The sequence below is a fragment of the Notolepis coatsorum genome (genome assembly GCF_963971535.1).
Source record: "Notolepis coatsorum genome assembly, chromosome: 5".
NCBI classification, from domain to species: Eukaryota; Metazoa; Chordata; class Actinopteri; order Aulopiformes; family Paralepididae; genus Notolepis; species Notolepis coatsorum.
This window is the reverse complement of record NC_140169.1, coordinates 8,529,490-8,550,313: the sequence shown is the minus strand read 5'-3', so window position 1 is coordinate 8,550,313 and position 20,824 is coordinate 8,529,490. Positions and strand designations below refer to the sequence as shown.

Sequence of the window (20,824 nt, the reverse complement as noted above, 5' to 3'; positions counted from 1 at the left end):
GATTTATTAATCGTTTTCAAATAAACGCTAGATTATCGATAGTATGTGTCCTCATGTACGAAGAGAAGCGGGGTCTGAAAAATCGCTTCTCCGTACTTTGGTCGGCGCGAACCTCACACACACACACACACACACACACACACACACACACACACACACACGCTCCGATGGCGGAGAAAGGAACATCTGATTACCCCAAGATTCGTAACATAAAGGCCTTACCTCACATCTGATGTCATGCAAAAAGATTAATCCAATTCCTGATCGCCATTCCAAATATCGATTGCGTCCATTGATCCAACGTTATAGTCCAAAACACATAATCCACGATGATCCCAGTGGGGGGACTCAATGCAATAGTATCCAGCTGCATGCCCGAGAAGTAAAACCTGGACCGGACTTATTTTTTTGATGCACAGTCCCAGCCAATCCAATCCAATGATGTAATACCATCCGGGAGATTCTAGGCGGCGGTATTTGCCCTTTGCGAGCTCAGACCCATTCCCAATGATAACGTCAGGCTGGATGGATGAAAAATTAATGGATATCGCTAATAAAAGAAATAGCGATTAAAACGGAATGTGTAACTGAGGGGTACAATTCCCTGACTGTATTGATAAGTATGGTATCATTAAACCACTACCGTCTTTATGTACATTCTACTGGCCATACAGTACATAGGTATCTTAATGATGAACACTTCCCCACAATGAAATCGGTTCCACACAAAGTTGTAATTAAGTATTTATTGCAGCAAAAGGTACATAATATACTTCACTACTTCACTTTGGATGCGCTTATAAGGCAAAGGAATGTGCGTAGGCAAATCAATAACGAATGTCTATTCTCATATTACGCAGGAGGTAATTATACAACCTGAATCTTAGGGAATTATATCTATGGTACACTAGTAATATAGCGAGAGATACTGGAAGGGTCCCCCCGGTTGTAAGCCAGCAAGGGTAGAAGATCTGTCGGTAGTAGAGTCTGGGTCAACGATGATAAGGAGACTCCGAGTACGGGAGACGGTGCAATAAGATCTTGATCCACAGACGAATACAGCTGTTCTCCGTAGCCTGTAGCTCCACAGGGAAGAAAGCTAGCCTGCCTCAGGCTTCTGAGGGGCAGACTCGACGTGGCTCCTCACAGGGTAAATCCCACACACTTGTGGGCGTCGGCGATTCTCCGCTCCATTAATTACAGGACCAAAAGCAAATATAATCCAGCCGAAAAGGGCTATGCAATCGTCGGGTAGATAATCCAGTGTACATGTCCACACGATCCTCGTCTAGGGCCCCTCGGGTGAAAGCGCCATGAAAGCAGCCCAGCCTGGATAAGCACTCTAGCTGATACGAGGAAAACGTTGGTGATGCTGGTCACTGTAGAACTTTAGCCGCACGATACACTATACACAAATAGACTATTACTGACTTAATAGAATAGGTCGCACTCGACGGTACAGCGTTAAACTATGACATTTCAGTTATTAATTCGCACGCGGTCTCAATGCTCTATTTGGGGCCAAACAGGCCATACTTCACCGCACGTCGTATCGTCCCTGGTGCATGCTAGCCTAGCTTAGCACAATGACTGGAAGCAGTAGGGGGCAGCTAGCCTAGCTTAGCACAAGGCCTGGAAGAAGTAGCCTACTGTAGCTTAGCACAAGGCCTGGAAGAAGTAGGGGGCATCTAGCCTAGCTTAGCACAAGGACTTGAAGCAGTAGGAAGCAGCTAGCTTAGCATAAAGACCGGAACCAGTAGGGAGCAGCTACAGTAGCCTAGCTTAATTTATTAACTTCCAACTAACCAAAATACATAAAAAAATAAAATAAAATCATTTTGGAAAAATATAATGTTACCAATCCCTACATTGATTTGACTCATGACTTTAGGACTGTGAGTCTTCAATATAAATGTCTCTTGTTTTTCCTCTGTAGGTGATGGACTGGATTGAGAATCACGGTGAAGCGTTTCTCAGTAAACACACGGGCGTTGGGAAGTCTCTACATAGAGCTAGAGCACTACAGAAGAGACACGATGACTTTGAAGAGGTCGCACAGGTCAGTCTCTCCTCTCCTCTCCTCTATTCTTCTCTCATCTCCACACATCTCCGCTCCTCTCCTTCCGTTCCATCTCTTCTCTTCTCTTCTCTTCTCTTCTCTTCTCTTCTCTTCTCTTCTCTTCTCTTCTCTTCTCTCTTCTCTCCTCCTCTCCTCTCCTCTCCTCTCTTCTCTTCTCTTCTCTTCTCTTCTCTTCTCTTCTCTTCTCTTCTCTTCTCTTCTCTTCTCTTCTCTTCCTCTCCTCTCCTCTCCTCTCTCTTAAAGGCAAATTGGCCTTTAATGTCATTCCTTATGACATCATAACTGTTAAATGTTGTAACTTGTGCAGATCCCCTGTTTAGAGGTTGATTTAGACCATGCCTAGCCGTCTGTGTCCCAGTCTAATTAAACTTACCCATCTGTGAACTTTGGGTGATAGGTCTGATAGGGAACATTTTAACACACTGCAGTTAAAACTAATGGACCAGCTAGCAGATCATAATAGTTTTGGACAAACAGGCTGGCAGTATTACTCACTGGCATTATTATTCACTGGCATACTTCACCAGGGAACCTACTATACTATGCTCTCTCTGTGTCTCTCTCATTATCTCTCAATTCAATTCAATTCAATTCAATTCAAATGGCTTTATTGGCATGACGTACTTCTACATGTTGCCAAAGCAATATTAAACATGGATTACAAACAGATATAAGTACATACAAAATATCATCGTAAAATAAAACATCAAGTATTACGGCGTAAACATGTCAGGTGACTGTCACTCACTGTCCCTCAGTTTGTGGCAGGCAGCAACATATGCTGCTGCTAGCTCACAGCTTGTTGAGTCCTCCCCTAGTAGGACTGGTCGTTTTTCTGTATCTGGTAGTGCGAGAAAGCCTTTTTTTATTAATTCAAATTTTTTAAAATGCGTTTCTCTAATATATTTATATTTTTCACATTTGGTGAGGAAGTGCCACTCAGTTTCAGGCTCACTGAGGGTGCAATGACAGCACAGCCTTTGCTCTGCAGGAAGCCAGGTTTTCCTGTGCCTCCCCTTTTCAACAGCGAGGCTGTGCTCACTCAGTCTGTATTTTGTCAAGGTTCTTTTTAGTTGTTGATCAGTCACCATGCTCAAATAATCTGCTATGGTGTACTGTCGATTTAGAGCCAGATAGCACTGCATTTTGCTCTGTGCTTTTGTTTGTGTTTTCCAATAGGTGATGTAGTTTTGTTTTAGCTGTGTAGTCATTTGATTTATTCTGATTGGTGACGTGTTCTGTTCCTGAGGTGTGTTAAGAGAGCAGGTTTGTGGACTCAGCCTCAGGACCAGCTGGGTAAGGGGGTTCCTGATGCTCCTCAGCTCTTGGCACTGCAGGGCTTGATAATCTCTCTCTCTCTCTTTCTTTCTGTGTGTCTTTCGTATTCTCGATCTGTCTCTCTCATTCTTTGTCTCTTTCTGTGTCTCTCATTCTGTTTCGGTCTCTTTCACATTCTGTCTGTCTGTGTGTCTGTCTGTCTGTCTGTATCTCTCTCTCTCCCTCTCTCTCTCTCTCTCTCTATCTCTCTCTCTCTCTCCCTCTCTCTCTCTCTCCCCCCCCCCCTCTCTCTCTCTCTCTCTCTCTCTCTCTCTCTCTCTCTCTCTCTCTCTCTCTCTCTCTCTCTCTATCTCTCTCTCTCTCTCTCCCTCTCTCTCTCCTCTCTCCCCCCTCTCTCTCTCTCTCTCTCTCTCTCTCTCTCCCCCCCTCTCTCTCTCTCTCTCTCTCCCTCTCTCTCTCTCTCCCCCCCTCTCTCTCTCTCTCTCTCCCCCCCTCTCTCTCTCTCTCTCTCTCTCTCTCCCTCTCTCTCTCTCTCTAGAACACCTACACTAATGCAGATAAGTTGCTGGAGGCGGCTGAGCAGTTGGCCCAGACGGGGGAGTGCGACCCGGAGGAGATCTACACCGCGGCTCGTCACCTGGAGGTCCGGATCCAAGACTTCGTCAGGAGAGTGGAGCAGAGGAAGCTGCTGCTGGACATGTCTGTCTCCTTCCACACACACACCAAGGAGGTACACACACACACACACACACACACACACACACACACACACACACACCACACACACACACACACACACACACACACACACACACACACACACACCAAGGAGGTACACACACACACACACACACACACACACACACACACCAAGGAGGTACACACACACACACACACACCACACACACACACACCACGAAGGTACACACACACACACCAAGGAGGTACACACACCCACACACACACACCACACACACACACACACACACACACACCACACACACACCACACACACACACACACACACACACACACACACACACACCAAGGAGGTACACACACACACACACACACCACACACACACACACCACGAAGGTACACACACACACACCAAGGAGGTACACACACCCACACACACCACACACACACACAGACACACACACACACACCAAGGAGGTACACACACACACCACACACACACACACACCACGAAGGTACACACACACACACACCAATGAGGTACACACACACACACACACACACCAAGGAGGTATACACACACACACACCAAGGAGGTACACACACACACACACACACACACACACACACACACACACACACACACACACACACACACACACACACACACACACACAGAGAGACACACACACACACCAATGAGGTACACACATACACACCAAGGAGGTACACACACCTACATACACACCAATAAGGTACACACACACACACACACACACACACACACACGGTATACTGCATATACATAATAGTTAGATGGGGATAGTGAAAGACAGAAATTGTGATAGAGTTGGTGATAGAGAAATAGAGGTAGAGAATGAAGGATGAAAGAAGGAGAGCAAACTGGTATAGACAGAGATTGAATAGGTGGAGGTAGAACATAATGTATTAAATTGAAATGATTAAGAGAGAATCACATTCCATTTCAGAGAGAGAGATGGGGGGGGGGTCTGGGGTGGTAAGAGGTGGGCAGCACATTCCAGGGGTCTAGAGGATCAGCGAGATTAGAGAGGTATGTAGAACAATAAGGTAACAAATGAGAGGAGAAGAGAAGATAATGGATGAGAGGAGAGGAGAAGAGAAGAGGGAAGAGAAGAGAGGAGATGAGAAGAGACGAGAGGAGATGAGAAGAGAAGAGATGGGAGGAGAGGAGATGAGAAGAGAAGGGAGGAGAGGAGAAGGGAAGAGAGGAGAAGAGAAGATAATAGAGGGGAGGCTAGGAGAGGAGATGAGAGAAGAGAGAAGAGAATGGAAGAGAAGAGATGGGGGGAGAAAATAAGAGGAGAGAAGAGAAGACTAACCTTAAACTAACCATAACTGTTCTGAAGGTCCAGATTAACACTGAAAGTCTGCGTTTATTATTTTGTATAACTTATATATTGTTTATATATATAAGATATATATCTTCACGTCATCTGTTTACGTGCCAGTATTTATCATTCACCTTTTGTATATGTCCCATTCTTAACGCCGTAGGCGCCAGCGAGCGCGCCCCTCTTGACATGTTTCAGAACATGCCCAGACAAGCCCAGAGAGAGCGCATTGATCTGTGTGGGTGAACAGGCTCAGTCCACAGGTAACACAGAGTGAGAGAGAAGTGACGTTGGCGCAGTTGTAAACAGGACGGCAAGGCAACGTATCGTTATAGAGAGCCGAACGGCTAATTAGATACAACCATAATATTGTCGAGCCATTATTGGCACAGTATAGTGACTTGTGTAAGCGAAGTAACGTGGAGAGACTTATAGTTGAACCCAGCGACGTTCTGGACATAACTACTCATTGAAGACTTCCTGCGGGTTAGCTTTAAGTACAAACGGAGCTAACTAGCTATCATCCATGCCAACGGGCTTTGGACTAATAGCTATTAATCCTGCCATCGGGCGCTAGGAATACAAGGACCAGTCCGTACGAGACCCTCTTTCCCAGCAACGACAGGATTATCCCACCAGTCTGCAGTTTCTCTGGAGTCGGTGCTCCAGAGAGAAGTACCGTCTCCATCTACCATCTTGCTTTTCCCTGTACTGCTTCGCTTCGTCTCCGTCTCACTCCATTCAGAGCTCCAACGGTCGGGTACCCGTAGTATAGGAACTATCGTTACCGCGAACATTGTGGCATTGATATTAAAGTAATAACAGGAGATCTGTGTTCATATTCTATGTATGCTTTCTATCCCTATTAAAGTGATTGTTTAACTCGGTTTCACTGTCCCCTCGCAGTTAATGGAGTGTCCGCCATTTTGTGTAACTATATTGTCTGGCTAACTAATATCTCTAGTAGTGGTCTAATCTAAACATTTAAATACAGTCAGGGTTGTGTAGCCCCTTAGCTACAATTGGTCCTTCGAGCCGGAGGGTATCAGTAATAATAATAATATTAGTGATAATATGGCCAGCGGCGGACACTCTCCAATCGGCTCTCCCCCATTAGAGCGCCCTAGGCGCCAGCGTCAGCCCCCTCACCACTTGGAGGGCTACGCTGTAGATTTACCCCCTAGCTTATCTACGAGGATGTTAAGCAAGGATAACATTGGTAGCTCAAGTATGCCCAACCTTATCGACCTGTCAACCCCAGATGTAGAGACCCAAGCTAGTTTAAGTGAAACTGACTTAGCTTACGGGGGGGGACAAGCGGGGCATGACTTGACTATACCCATAGAACGCTGCGCCCCCGAGATAGACCTCGGAGCGCATGAAAGTAAAGAACGCCGCGCCCCCGAGATGGACCTCGGAGCGCACCAAAGTAAAGAGCACCGCGCCCCCGAGATGGACCTCGGAGCGCGGGAGAAGACAAAGTACAGCGCCTCCGAGATGGACCTCGGAGCGCGTGAGGAGACCAGGTCACCGCCAAGCCCTGCCAACTCCAAATCACCATCATCAGCGTCATCCCCAAGCGAGGCCGACCAGAGGCTAGCGCAAGTCCTGATCGCCACGATAACCGCTTCGCCGGAAAGGGATCGCCTCCAGGCGCAACGAGAGAGTGAGCGCGAACATCTCAGACTGGAAGAGAGGCGCCTCCAGGCTGGAGAAAACATGGAGCGAGACCGCGCCAATGCGCAGCGTGAGGCAGAACGAGACCGCCTACAAGCACAAATGATGGAGCAAGCGATCCAGAAGGTGACACCCCACTCTTCCACCCGGAGCTCCCGGAGATCATCACGACAAGGGTCGAGGGCACCCTCCCCTCCCCGACAAAGCTACACGGGACCCCGCCTACGGGAAGAACCTGCTTACGTTGCAGAGCAGCTAGCCGAGCGACTACAAAGCCTGACGGAGGACGAGGGAGGACAGAAAGCCCACCCGCACTACTCCATCTCAGACCAGGAGGCTCAGCGCAGCCCCGGTCTCAGTCCCGACACGTCCCAGTGGGGAGTTCGAGCACCAGACGGCACCGAGGAATAGTGCCTGGGAACCCAGCCCCTGGTTCCCGCCCAGCACGAACCAACGACCCAACGTACAGGGAGACTCGCCGCGGATGCCTCTCCCCCCACGTGTGTCAGTGTCACAGCCATCCATGGCACCCTACATTGGAACACCCACTTTCCCAGACTTCACAAGAGAAGACCGAGCGCAGTATACCGAGCTGCGTATGTGCCTAGAGACAATCATGTCAGGAGTACAAGACGAGTCATACAAGTACGCCATTCTCCTTAAGCATCTCAAGGTAACTAGAGCTCACAACATTGCGCTGGCATACTCAAATTCACGGACTCCCTATTCTGACGCTCTGGCGGCCCTCGACGGACATTACGGACGCACATGGGACTGTCATTCAGGAGATACGTGAGATCGAACGTCTCCCCCCGGCTAGAGACAACCGAGCCCTGGACGACCTATCCGTCAAAGTACAGTCCCTAGTAGGGATGCTCGAGTCCCAACGAGAGAAGGGGATGTACGAGTTGTACGCCAACTCCAACGTGGAGCGCATCTTGGAGAAGCTCCCCCCATTCCGCCAAGAACGCTTTCGGCGGCAACGAAACTACCATGACCCGAACGGCCCAGAACAGTCACTGCTGGATCTTGCTGACTTCCTAGCCAGGGAGGTTAGCAGCCTAAGACTTGACACCTTCGCATGGGGTGGCTCGAACATTAAAGAGGGACCGAGTAGGTTTAAAGACCAAAGCAGGCCCATCACAGTGATGCACCAGGCCGAGTCGGTGTCACGGCAGAAGAGTCACAACCCCCCCGCCAAGGGACAATGGAAGATCGCATGTCAATACTGCGACAACGAACACTGGCTGTCACAGTGCGACGCATTCAAGAAACTGACCACCGTCGAAGTAAGTCAGTGGATTAAAGCTAACCGCCGCTGCTTCCGCTGCACGCGCGGCCACATGGCAGCAGAATGCTGCCTTAACACTTTAGTTGCCAAAGGACGAATTTAGGCGTCCTTCCCCGCCATGCTCAAGTTGCCGAAGACGCCGTAACTCGTCTTTGATATCAATATTTCAAAAATCTGTGATCGGAATCATATTTCCTTTCCGGGGCCCTGAGACACAAGTGTGATCTCCTCTCAATCCTCTAGCGGTTCAAGACCGCCATCTGGTGGCCGATCGGCAGATCGAAAAAACGGATGTTACCTTTAACCCGGCAGGACTCACTCCATATGTGGTCCGGGCACTCGCTAATGTTAGAGAGACTCAGTCTTCACACAGTGAACATCCATCGCTGCAAATAACTCGAAAAAACAACATGATTTGGACGTATATATTATTATACAACCTGGAAATGGACCGGGTGTTTCAACATCCCATAATGGAAAACTGTCTACCCCACGCTGATCGCCCAACGGCCCGCGGAGACTGGGGTGAGTTTTAGCGTGTAAAATTACCGTCTTCGATACTAACTGCTATGATGAACATTTTACCCACATTAGATGAATGGTAAAACGTTGCCCATGGAATTATAAACGATCCCCCGCCCATCCGGTCAATATCAGATGATACGTAGAAACTTCTAGAAGTACGTCCAATTGAAATTTTTGATCTCGCACAGATTCCTACCAAACTGTATTTCATCATCAATATAATGTATTTGGGGCTATAAATCACGTTCTGGAGAAAGCTGCAGAAAGAGATGAAAACATACTTATACTTTAGATCATATTTTAGTATGAATATGTGAATGAAAAAGTTTAACGTTGCTACACCATGAACAATACATATAGGACCTTGAATGGGCCCTAATAATGGCAATCTAGAAATAGAATTTAAAAAGTTATAGCCCTGCAAAGAAGGGGAACTTCTCCATGTTAAATAGAGCTGGCAACGGATGGTATATCATGAATTTAACCTTAGGCAATCAAAGTGTTAAGAAGAAGTGTGGCAAGTGTGACAGCGCTCACCTCGAAGCACTGCACGAGAGCAACAAGCGAAACCCAGCTCCACAAAGCAACTCGAGAGCAGAAGTACTCTACATCGACCCCGCGAAGAGTGGGAGCTCCAGGGTGCTCCTCAAGGTGGTACGAGTACTCCTCAGTCACGGGGACAAGGTACTCGACACCTACGCCGTCCTCGACGACGGGTCGGAGAAGACCCTCCTCCTCGCCTCCGCCGCGACCCAGTTGGACCTGCGGGGCCCAGAGGAGACCATGACCCTCCGTACCATTCGTCGAGACTTAAAGACAATCAAAGGTGAGAACGTCTCGTTCACCATTGCAGTGATCGACCAGCCTGAGAAGCGGTACAGCATCAGCAAGGCGTTCACGAGCTACGACATAGGTTTGTCACGCTACGATTACCCAATCCCACAGCTGAGGGAAAAGTACGACCACCTACGCCAACTGCCCATACCGCTCATCAGCGGCGCTACACCGACCCTAGTCATTGGCTCCGACCACGCGGACCTCATTGTCCCAACTGATGCGGTCCACATCGGACCCAGAGGATGCCCAGCCACGGTTAAGACCCGACTGGGGTGGACACTCCAGGGCCCCCTCTCCGGGCCTTCCAGCCGACCAACGTCCATACGTTGCCTTTACACCAAGGCGAGCGACACAGACAACACTCTTCTACAGCACGTTGAGAGGCTATGGACACTAGACGCACTGCCATTCAAGAACGAATGCAAGATGGTTCAGTCCAAGGAGGACAAGTATGCCATCGCTCTACTAGAGCAGAAGACTACGAGGGTCGAGGTCGACGGAGTGCTAAGATACGCAACCCCACTCTTGAGGCGGGAAGGGATGCCCACTCTGCATGTGCCTAATGGAGCGACGCACCACTACCTACAGAGCACTGAGCGGCGCCTCGCCAAGGATCCCCCACAAGCAACAATCTATCGCGCCGAGATCGAGAAGCTGGTAACGGCCGGCCACATCAAGAAGATCGATGACCACGAGGCAGAAGGGACGACAGAGTCCTGGTACGTGCCCCACCACAAGGTCACCCACAACGGAAAGAACCGCATTGTGTTCAATTGCAGTTATCAGATTGGACAGCAGAATCTGAATAACCTACTCCTGCCCGGCCCGACACTCGGACCCTCCCTCCTCGGCGTCCTGATACGTTTTCGTCAGGACAAAGTGGCCATCAGTGGCGACATCAAGGGGATGTTCCTACAAGTTCGACTGATGGAGGAAGACAAGCCTTTACTGAGGTTTCTGTGGAGGGAGAGACCCGACGACGAACAACCCTCAATATACCAATGGGAGGTACTCCCCTTCGGCACCACCTGCAGCCCGTGCTGCGCCACGTTCGCGTTACAGAAGCACGTGGCCGAAGACCCCGGAGCTGACGATGATGTCCGACACAGCGTTGAACGAAGCTTCTACGTGGACAACTGCCTACAGAGCGTATCCACGCCAGAAGAAGCAGAGAGCATCCTAATGAAGAACGAGACCGCCTACAAGCACAAATGATGGAGCAAGCGCTCCAGAAGGTGACACCCCACTCTTCCACCCGGAGCTCCCGGAGATCATCACGACAAGGGTCGAGGGCACCCTCCCCTCCCCGACAAAGCTACACGGGACCCCGCCTACGGGAAGAACCTGCTTACGTTGCAGAGCAGCTAGCCGAGCGACTACAAAGCCTGACGGAGGACGAGGGAGGACAGAAAGCCCACCCGCACTACTCCATCTCAGACCAGGAGGCTCAGCGCAGCCCCGGTCTCAGTCCCGACACGTCCCAGTGGGGAGTTCGAGCACCAGACGGCACCGAGGAATAGTGCCTGGGAACCCAGCCCCTGGTTCCCGCCCAGCACGAACCAACGACCCAACGTACAGGGAGACTCGCCGCGGATGCCTCTCCCCCCACGTGTGTCAGTGTCACAGCCATCCATGGCACCCTACATTGGAACACCCACTTTCCCAGACTTCACAAGAGAAGACCGAGCGCAGTATACCGAGCTGCGTATGTGCCTAGAGACAATCATGTCAGGAGTACAAGACGAGTCATACAAGTACGCCATTCTCCTTAAGCATCTCAAGGTAACTAGAGCTCACAACATTGCGCTGGCATACTCAAATTCACGGACTCCCTATTCTGACGCTCTGGCGGCCCTCGACGGACATTACGGACGCACATGGGACTGTCATTCAGGAGATACGTGAGATCGAACGTCTCCCCCCGGCTAGAGACAACCGAGCCCTGGACGACCTATCCGTCAAAGTACAGTCCCTAGTAGGGATGCTCGAGTCCCAACGAGAGAAGGGGATGTACGAGTTGTACGCCAACTCCAACGTGGAGCGCATCTTGGAGAAGCTCCCCCCATTCCGCCAAGAACGCTTTCGGCGGCAACGAAACTACCGTGACCCGAACGGCCCAGAACAGTCACTGCTGGATCTTGCTGACTTCCTAGCCAGGGAGGTTAGCAGCCTAAGACTTGACACCTTCGCATGGGGTGGCTCGAACATTAAAGAGGGACCGAGTAGGTTTAAAGACCAAAGCAGGCCCATCACAGTGATGCACCAGGCCGAGTCGGTGTCACGGCAGAAGAGTCACAACCCCCCCGCCAAGGGACAATGGAAGATCGCATGTCAATACTGCGAAAACGAACACTGGCTGTCACAGTGCGACGCATTCAAGAAACTGACCACCGTCGAAGTAAGTCAGTGGATTAAAGCTAACCGCCGCTGCTTCTGCTGCACGCACGGCCACATGGCAGCAGAATGCCGCCTTAACACTTTAGTTGCCAAAGGACGAATTTAGGCGTCCTTCCCCGCCATGCTCAAGTTGCCGAAGACGCCGTAACTCGTCTTTGATATCAATATTTCAAAAATCTGTGATCGGAATCATATTTCCTTTCCGGGGCCCTGAGACACAAGTGTGATCTCCTCTCAATCCTCTAGCGGTTCAAGACCGCCATCTGGTGGCCGATCGGCAGATCGAAAAAACGGATGTTACCTTTAACCCGGCAGGAATCACTCCATATGTGGTCCGGGCACTCGCTAATGTTAGAGAGACTCAGTCTTCACACAGTGAACATCCATCGCTGCAAATAACTCGAAAAAACAACATGATTTGGACGTATATATTATTATACAACCTGGAAATGGACCGGGTGTTTCAACATCCCATAATGGAAAACTGTCTACCCCACGCTGATCGCCCAACGGCCCGCGGAGACTGGGGTGAGTTTTAGCGTGTAAAATTACCGTCTTCGATACTAACTGCTATGATGAACATTTGACCCACATTAGATGAATGGTAAAAACGTTGCCCATGGAATTATAAACGATCCCCCGCCCATCCGGTCAATATCAGATGATACGTAGAAACTTCTAGAAGTACGTCCAATTGAAATTTTTTATCTCGCACAGATTCCTACCAAACTGTATTTCATCATCAATATAATGTATTTGGGGCTATAAATCACGTTCTGGAGAAAGCTGCAGAAAGAGATGAAAACATACTTATACTTTAGATCATATTTTAGTATGAATATGTGAATGAAAAAGTTTAACGTTGCTACACCATGAACAATACATATAGGACCTTGAATGGGCCCTAATAATGGCAATCTAGAAATAGAATTTAAAAAGTTATAGCCCTGCAAAGAAGGGGAACTTCTCCATGTTAAATAGAGCTGGCAACGGATGGTATATCATGAATTTAACCTTAGGCAATCAAAGTGTTAAGAAGAAGTGTGGCAAGTGTGACGGCGCTCACCTCGAAGCACTGCACGAGAGCAACAAGCGAAAACCAGCTCCACAAAGCAACTCGAGAGCAGAAGTACTCTACATCGACCCCGCGAAGAGTGGGAGCTCCAGGGTGCTCCTCAAGGTGGTACGAGTACTCCTCAGTCACGGGGACAAGGTACTCGACACCTACGCCGTCCTCGACGATGGGTCGGAGAAGACCCTCCTCCTCGCCTCCGCCGCGACCCAGTTGGACCTGCGGGGCCCAGAGGAGACCATGACCCTCCGTACCATTCGTCGAGACTTAAAGACAATCAAAGGTGAGAACGTCTCGTTCACCATTGCAGTGATCGACCAGCCTGAGAAGCGGTACAGCATCAGCAAGGCGTTCACGAGCTACGACATAGGTTTGTCACGCTACGATTACCCAATCCCACAGCTGAGGGAAAAGTACGACCACCTACGCCAACTGCCCATACCGCTCATCAGCGGCGCTACACCGACCCTACTCATTGGCTCCGACCACGCGGACCTCATTGTCCCAACTGATGCGGTCCACATCGGACCCAGAGGATGCCCAGCCACGGTTAAGACCCGACTGGGGTGGACACTCCAGGGCCCCCTCTCCGGGCCTTCCAGCCGACCAACGTCCATACGTTGCCTTTACACCAAGGCGAGCGACACAGACAACACTCTTCTACAGCACGTTGAGAGGCTATGGACACTAGACGCACTGCCATTCAAGAACGAATGCAAGATGGTTCAGTCCAAGGAGGACAAGTATGCCATCGCTCTACTAGAGCAGAAGACTACGAGGGTCGAGGTCGACGGAGTGCTAAGATACGCAACCCCACTCTTGAGGCGGGAAGGGATGCCCACTCTGCATGTGCCTAATGGAGCGACGCACCACTACCTACAGAGCACTGAGCGGCGCCTCGCCAAGGATCCCCCACAAGCAACAATCTATCGCGCCGAGATCGAGAAGCTGGTAACGGCCGGCCACATCAAGAAGATCGATGACCACGAGGCAGAAGGGACGACAGAGTCCTGGTACGTGCCCCACCACAAGGTCACCCACAACGGAAAGAACCGCATTGTGTTCAATTGCAGTTATCAGATTGGACAGCAGAATCTGAATAACCTACTCCTGCCCGGCCCGACACTCGGACCCTCCCTCCTCGGCGTCCTGATACGTTTTCGTCAGGACAAAGTGGCCATCAGTGGCGACATCAAGGGGATGTTCCTACAAGTTCGACTGATGGAGGAAGACAAGCCTTTACTGAGGTTTCTGTGGAGGGAGAGACCCGACGACGAACAACCCTCAATATACCAATGGGAGGTACTCCCCTTCGGCACCACCTGCAGCCCGTGCTGCGCCACGTTCGCGTTACAGAAGCACGTGGCCGAAGACCCCGGAGCTGACGATGATGTCCGACACAGCGTTGAACGAAGCTTCTACGTGGACAACTGCCTACAGAGCGTATCCACGCCAGAAGAAGCAGAGAGCATCCTAATGAAGAACGAGACCGCCTACAAGCACAAATGATGGAGCAAGCGCTCCAGAAGGTGACACCCCACTCTTCCACCCGGAGCTCCCGGAGATCATCACGACAAGGGTCGAGGGCACCCTCCCCTCCCCGACAAAGCTACACGGGACCCCGCCTACGGGAAGAACCTGCTTACGTTGCAGAGCAGCTAGCCGAGCGACTACAAAGCCTGACGGAGGACGAGGGAGGACAGAAAGCCCACCCGCACTACTCCATCTCAGACCAGGAGGCTCAGCGCAGCCCCGGTCTCAGTCCCGACACGTCCCAGTGGGGAGTTCGAGCACCAGACGGCACCGAGGAATAGTGCCTGGGAACCCAGCCCCTGGTTCCCGCCCAGCACGAACCAACGACCCAACGTACAGGGAGACTCGCCGCGGATGCCTCTCCCCCCACGTGTGTCAGTGTCACAGCCATCCATGGCACCCTACATTGGAACACCCACTTTCCCAGACTTCACAAGAGAAGACCGAGCGCAGTATACCGAGCTGCGTATGTGCCTAGAGACAATCATGTCAGGAGTACAAGACGAGTCATACAAGTACGCCATTCTCCTTAAGCATCTCAAGGTAACTAGAGCTCACAACATTGCGCTGGCATACTCAAATTCACGGACTCCCTATTCTGACGCTCTGGCGGCCCTCGACGGACATTACGGACGCACATGGGACTGTCATTCAGGAGATACGTGAGATCGAACGTCTCCCCCCGGCTAGAGACAACCGAGCCCTGGACGACCTATCCGTCAAAGTACAGTCCCTAGTAGGGATGCTCGAGTCCCAACGAGAGAAGGGGATGTACGAGTTGTACGCCAACTCCAACGTGGAGCGCATCTTGGAGAAGCTCCCCCCATTCCGCCAAGAACGCTTTCGGCGGCAACGAAACTACCGTGACCCGAACGGCCCAGAACAGTCACTGCTGGATCTTGCTGACTTCCTAGCCAGGGAGGTTAGCAGCCTAAGACTTGACACCTTCGCATGGGGTGGCTCGAACATTAAAGAGGGACCGAGTAGGTTTAAAGACCAAAGCAGGCCCATCACAGTGATGCACCAGGCCGAGTCGGTGTCACGGCAGAAGAGTCACAACCCCCCCGCCAAGGGACAATGGAAGATCGCATGTCAATACTGCGAAAACGAACACTGGCTGTCACAGTGCGACGCATTCAAGAAACTGACCACCGTCGAAGTAAGTCAGTGGATTAAAGCTAACCGCCGCTGCTTCTGCTGCACGCGCGGCCACATGGCAGCAGAATGCCGCCTTAACACTTTAGTTGCCAAAGGACGAATTTAGGCGTCCTTCCCCGCCATGCTCAAGTTGCCGAAGACGCCGTAACTCGTCTTTGATATCAATATTTCAAAAATCTGTGATCGGAATCATATTTCCTTTCCGGGGCCCTGAGACACAAGTGTGATCTCCTCTCAATCCTCTAGCGGTTCAAGACCGCCATCTGGTGGCCGATCGGCAGATCGAAAAAACGGATGTTACCTTTAACCCGGCAGGAATCACTCCATATGTGGTCCGGGCACTCGCTAATGTTAGAGAGACTCAGTCTTCACACAGTGAACATCCATCGCTGCAAATAACTCGAAAAAACAACATGATTTGGACGTATATATTATTATACAACCTGGAAATGGACCGGGTGTTTCAACATCCCATAATGGAAAACTGTCTACCCCACGCTGATCGCCCAACGGCCCGCGGAGACTGGGGTGAGTTTTAGCGTGTAAAATTACCGTCTTCGATACTAACTGCTATGATGAACATTTGACCCACATTAGATGAATGGTAAAAACGTTGCCCATGGAATTATAAACGATCCCCCGCCCATCCGGTCAATATCAGATGATACGTAGAAACTTCTAGAAGTACGTCCAATTGAAATTTTTTATCTCGCACAGATTCCTACCAAACTGTATTTCATCATCAATATAATGTATTTGGGGCTATAAATCACGTTCTGGAGAAAGCTGCAGAAAGAGATGAAAACATACTTATACTTTAGATCATATTTTAGTATGAATATGTGAATGAAAAAGTTTAACGTTGCTACACCATGAACAATACATATAGGACCTTGAATGGGCCCTAATAATGGCAATCTAGAAATAGAATTTAAAAAGTTATAGCCCTGCAAAGAAGGGGAACTTCTCCATGTTAAATAGAGCTGGCAACGGATGGTATATCATGAATTTAACCTTAGGCAATCAAAGTGTTAAGAAGAAGTGTGGCAAGTGTGACGGCGCTCACCTCGAAGCACTGCACGAGAGCAACAAGCGAAAACCAGCTCCACAAAGCAACTCGAGAGCAGAAGTACTCTACATCGACCCCGCGAAGAGTGGGAGCTCCAGGGTGCTCCTCAAGGTGGTACGAGTACTCCTCAGTCACGGGGACAAGGTACTCGACACCTACGCCGTCCTCGACGATGGGTCGGAGAAGACCCTCCTCCTCGCCTCCGCCGCGACCCAGTTGGACCTGCGGGGCCCAGAGGAGACCATGACCCTCCGTACCATTCGTCGAGACTTAAAGACAATCAAAGGTGAGAACGTCTCGTTCACCATTGCAGTGATCGACCAGCCTGAGAAGCGGTACAGCATCAGCAAGGCGTTCACGAGCTACGACATAGGTTTGTCACGCTACGATTACCCAATCCCACAGCTGAGGGAAAAGTACGACCACCTACGCCAACTGCCCATACCGCTCATCAGCGGCGCTACACCGACCCTACTCATTGGCTCCGACCACGCGGACCTCATTGTCCCAACTGATGCGGTCCACATCGGACCCAGAGGATGCCCAGCCACGGTTAAGACCCGACTGGGGTGGACACTCCAGGGCCCCCTCTCCGGGCCTTCCAGCCGACCAACGTCCATACGTTGCCTTTACACCAAGGCGAGCGACACAGACAACACTCTTCTACAGCACGTTGAGAGGCTATGGACACTAGACGCACTGCCATTCAAGAACGAATGCAAGATGGTTCAGTCCAAGGAGGACAAGTATGCCATCGCTCTACTAGAGCAGAAGACTACGAGGGTCGAGGTCGACGGAGTGCTAAGATACGCAACCCCACTCTTGAGGCGGGAAGGGATGCCCACTCTGCATGTGCCTAATGGAGCGACGCACCACTACCTACAGAGCACTGAGCGGCGCCTCGCCAAGGATCCCCCACAAGCAACAATCTATCGCGCCGAGATCGAGAAGCTGGTAACGGCCGGCCACATCAAGAAGATCGATGACCACGAGGCAGAAGGGACGACAGAGTCCTGGTACGTGCCCCACCACAAGGTCACCCACAACGGAAAGAACCGCATTGTGTTCAATTGCAGTTATCAGATTGGACAGCAGAATCTGAATAACCTGCTCCTGCCCGGCCCGACACTCGGACCCTCCCTCCTCGGCGTCCTGATACGTTTTCGTCAGGACAAAGTGGCCATCAGTGGCGACATCAAGGGGATGTTCCTACAAGTTCGACTGATGGAGGAAGACAAGCCTTTACTGAGGTTTCTGTGGAGGGAGAGACCCGACGACGAACAACCCTCAATATACCAATGGGAGGTACTCCCCTTCGGCACCACCTGCAGCCCGTGCTGCGCCACGTTCGCGTTACAGAAGCACGTGGCCGAAGACCCCGGAGCTGACGATGATGTCCGACACAGCGTTGAACGAAGCTTCTACGTGGACAACTGCCTACAGAGCGTATCCACGCCAGAAGAAGCAGAGAGCATCCTAATGAAGCTACGGGCTTCATTAGCCAAAGGTGGATTCGACCTACGACAGTGGGCCAGTAGCGACCCTCAAGTTCTCCAGCACCTCCCTCCAGAAACTAAGGCCGCTAGCAGCGAGACCTGGATGGCGCACACCCCAGGCGAAGCGCAAGAGATGACCCTGGGCCTCGTCTGGCACTTCAAGATGGACTCGCTTCACTACCGACACACACCTCTGAGGACGGATCAGGAGACGTCCACGACTAAACTGACCACTCGGCGGAGTGTGTACCGAACACTCGCCAGCCAGTACGACCCTATGGGGTGTATTCTCCCCTACACCACCCGGGCGAAGATGCTGGTGAGAGAACTGTGGGCCAAGGAGCAGGGCTAGGACGACCCCATACCCGAGCACCTAGCCACCACATGGAGAGAGTGGGAGGATGAACTTGTCTTACTCCGCGAGGTGGCCATCCCGCAGAGCTACTTCCCTCCTACCGTGTGCTTGGAGACTTGTGAGGTCGACCTGCACGTCTTCAGCGACGCCTCTGAAGTGGCGTACGGATCAGTGGCCTACCTGAGAGCTCGAGAAGAGGGAGGAGAAGTCCACGTAGCCTTCGTCCGGCCCGCTCGAGGATAGCTCCCCGCAAGCAGCAGTCGATCCCGCGACTAGAGCTCTGCGCAGCTCTGGTAGGCGCGCAACTCGCCAAAATGGTGCAAAGTGAACTCACCATACCGGTGCGTGAGACCATCCTATGGTCAGACTCCATGACCGTGATCACCTGGATCCAGTCCGCCTCCTGTTGGTACAAGGTTTTCGTAGGAGTCAGAGTATCCGAAATCCAAGACCTGGTAGGAGCGGAATGTTGGAGATATGTTGACACCAAGCAGAACCCGGCGGATGTCATCACACGGGGGATGTCCCTAGCCGACCTCACCCGTCCTAACTCATACAGTGACGGCCCAGAATTCCTCAAGCTCCCGGAGGAGAAGTGGCCTATCTCCACACCGCGTGAGGCGAACCAAGACGAGTCAGAGATAAAAAGGTCCATGTTCTGCGGCCTGAGTCAAGCCCCGGATCCAACGGGCCCGGACCTAGACGACTGTCAAACCCTGGAGAGTGCCCAGAAAAGGACATTCCTATGGCACCACCCGGAGCTCCCCCCCACCACAGACCTCGATGCACCTGCATACAAGGAAGCGGAACTTCTTATGCTGCAGAGAGCGCAGAGAGACTCTTTCCCAGAGGAAATGGAGTGTCTGATAAGGGCAAAGCCAGTCCCCTCAGACAGTCGACTCCTCACCTTGGCCCCCGAAATCGACGCCCAGGGCCTCATCAGGGTGGGTGGTCGGTTGAGACGGGCCCCGGACTTGGCCGCGGATGTTAAGCATCCCATCGCCCTAAGCAGCCGACACAGGATAACCGACCTGATCATTAAGAAGTACGACGAGGTGGTGTGCCACGCGGGGACCGAGCGAGTCTTTGCGGAGATTTCGGGGGAATGTGGGAGAGAGAGGTCCGATCAATAAAGACTGCTATGTACACCGTACTTGGAGCCCAGACCGTGGGCGATGAAGTCCTGGCTACGGTCCTCACAGAGATTGAGGGAGTTCTGAACTCCAAGCCCCTCGGCTACGTTTCAAGCGACGTAGCTGACATCGACCCCATCACCCCAAACTACCTCTTGATGGGGCGGCTGGACCCTGCCCTTCCTCAGACGGTGTACAGACAGGACGAGATGAACGGACGGAGAATGTGGAGACACAGCCAAGTACTGGCCGACCAGTTTTGGGCCCGCTTCCTCCTACACTACTTACCCTCCCTTCAAGCCCGTCAGAAATGGGTGAAAGACAGGGACAACCTGACCGTGGGGACCGTCGTGATGATCACTACCCCGAGCTACGTGGCCAGCCGGCCGTGTGAGCAGAGTGATCAATGGTTCGGATGGGAAGGTCAGAGCGGCAGAAGTCATCGTCCAAGGGCGGACTTATACCAGACCAGTAGCTAAGTTGATAGAGCTGCCTGCGTTCCCTGACCCCCCTGACGACGACGATAACCCACTGACTTTATAGATTACTTCCAACTCCCCACAGCCCATTATGTAGAAGTTGACTTGACCCTTAATATTAATCTGTGCCCCAAATTTTATTTGCTAATTAGGTTTGGACTAATTAGGGGGCGGCTGTTCTGAAGATCCAGATTAACACTGAAAGTCTGCGTTTATTATTTTGTATAACTTATATATTGTTTATATAAGATATATATCTTCACGTCATCTGTTTACGTGCCAGTATTTATCATTCACCTTTTGTATATGTCCCATTCTTAACGCCGTAGGCGCCAGCGAGCGCGCCCCTCTAGACATGTTTCAGAACATGC

The 20,824-nt window shown here is 51.2% G+C and overlaps 1 protein-coding gene across 1 annotated transcript in view; it reads left to right on the top strand.

The window, feature by feature from the left end:
• The window catches only part of LOC311229257 (kalirin-like), a gene marked incomplete at its 5' end in the record, with an annotated part of 611,135 nt that overhangs the window by 80,156 nt on the left and 510,155 nt on the right, over positions 1–20,824 (top strand). The window contains 2 exon segments of the mRNA XM_084315324.1: positions 1,937–2,059; positions 3,897–4,087. Of these exon segments, the coding sequence (XP_084171450.1) occupies positions 1,937–2,059; positions 3,897–4,087 (314 nt within the window).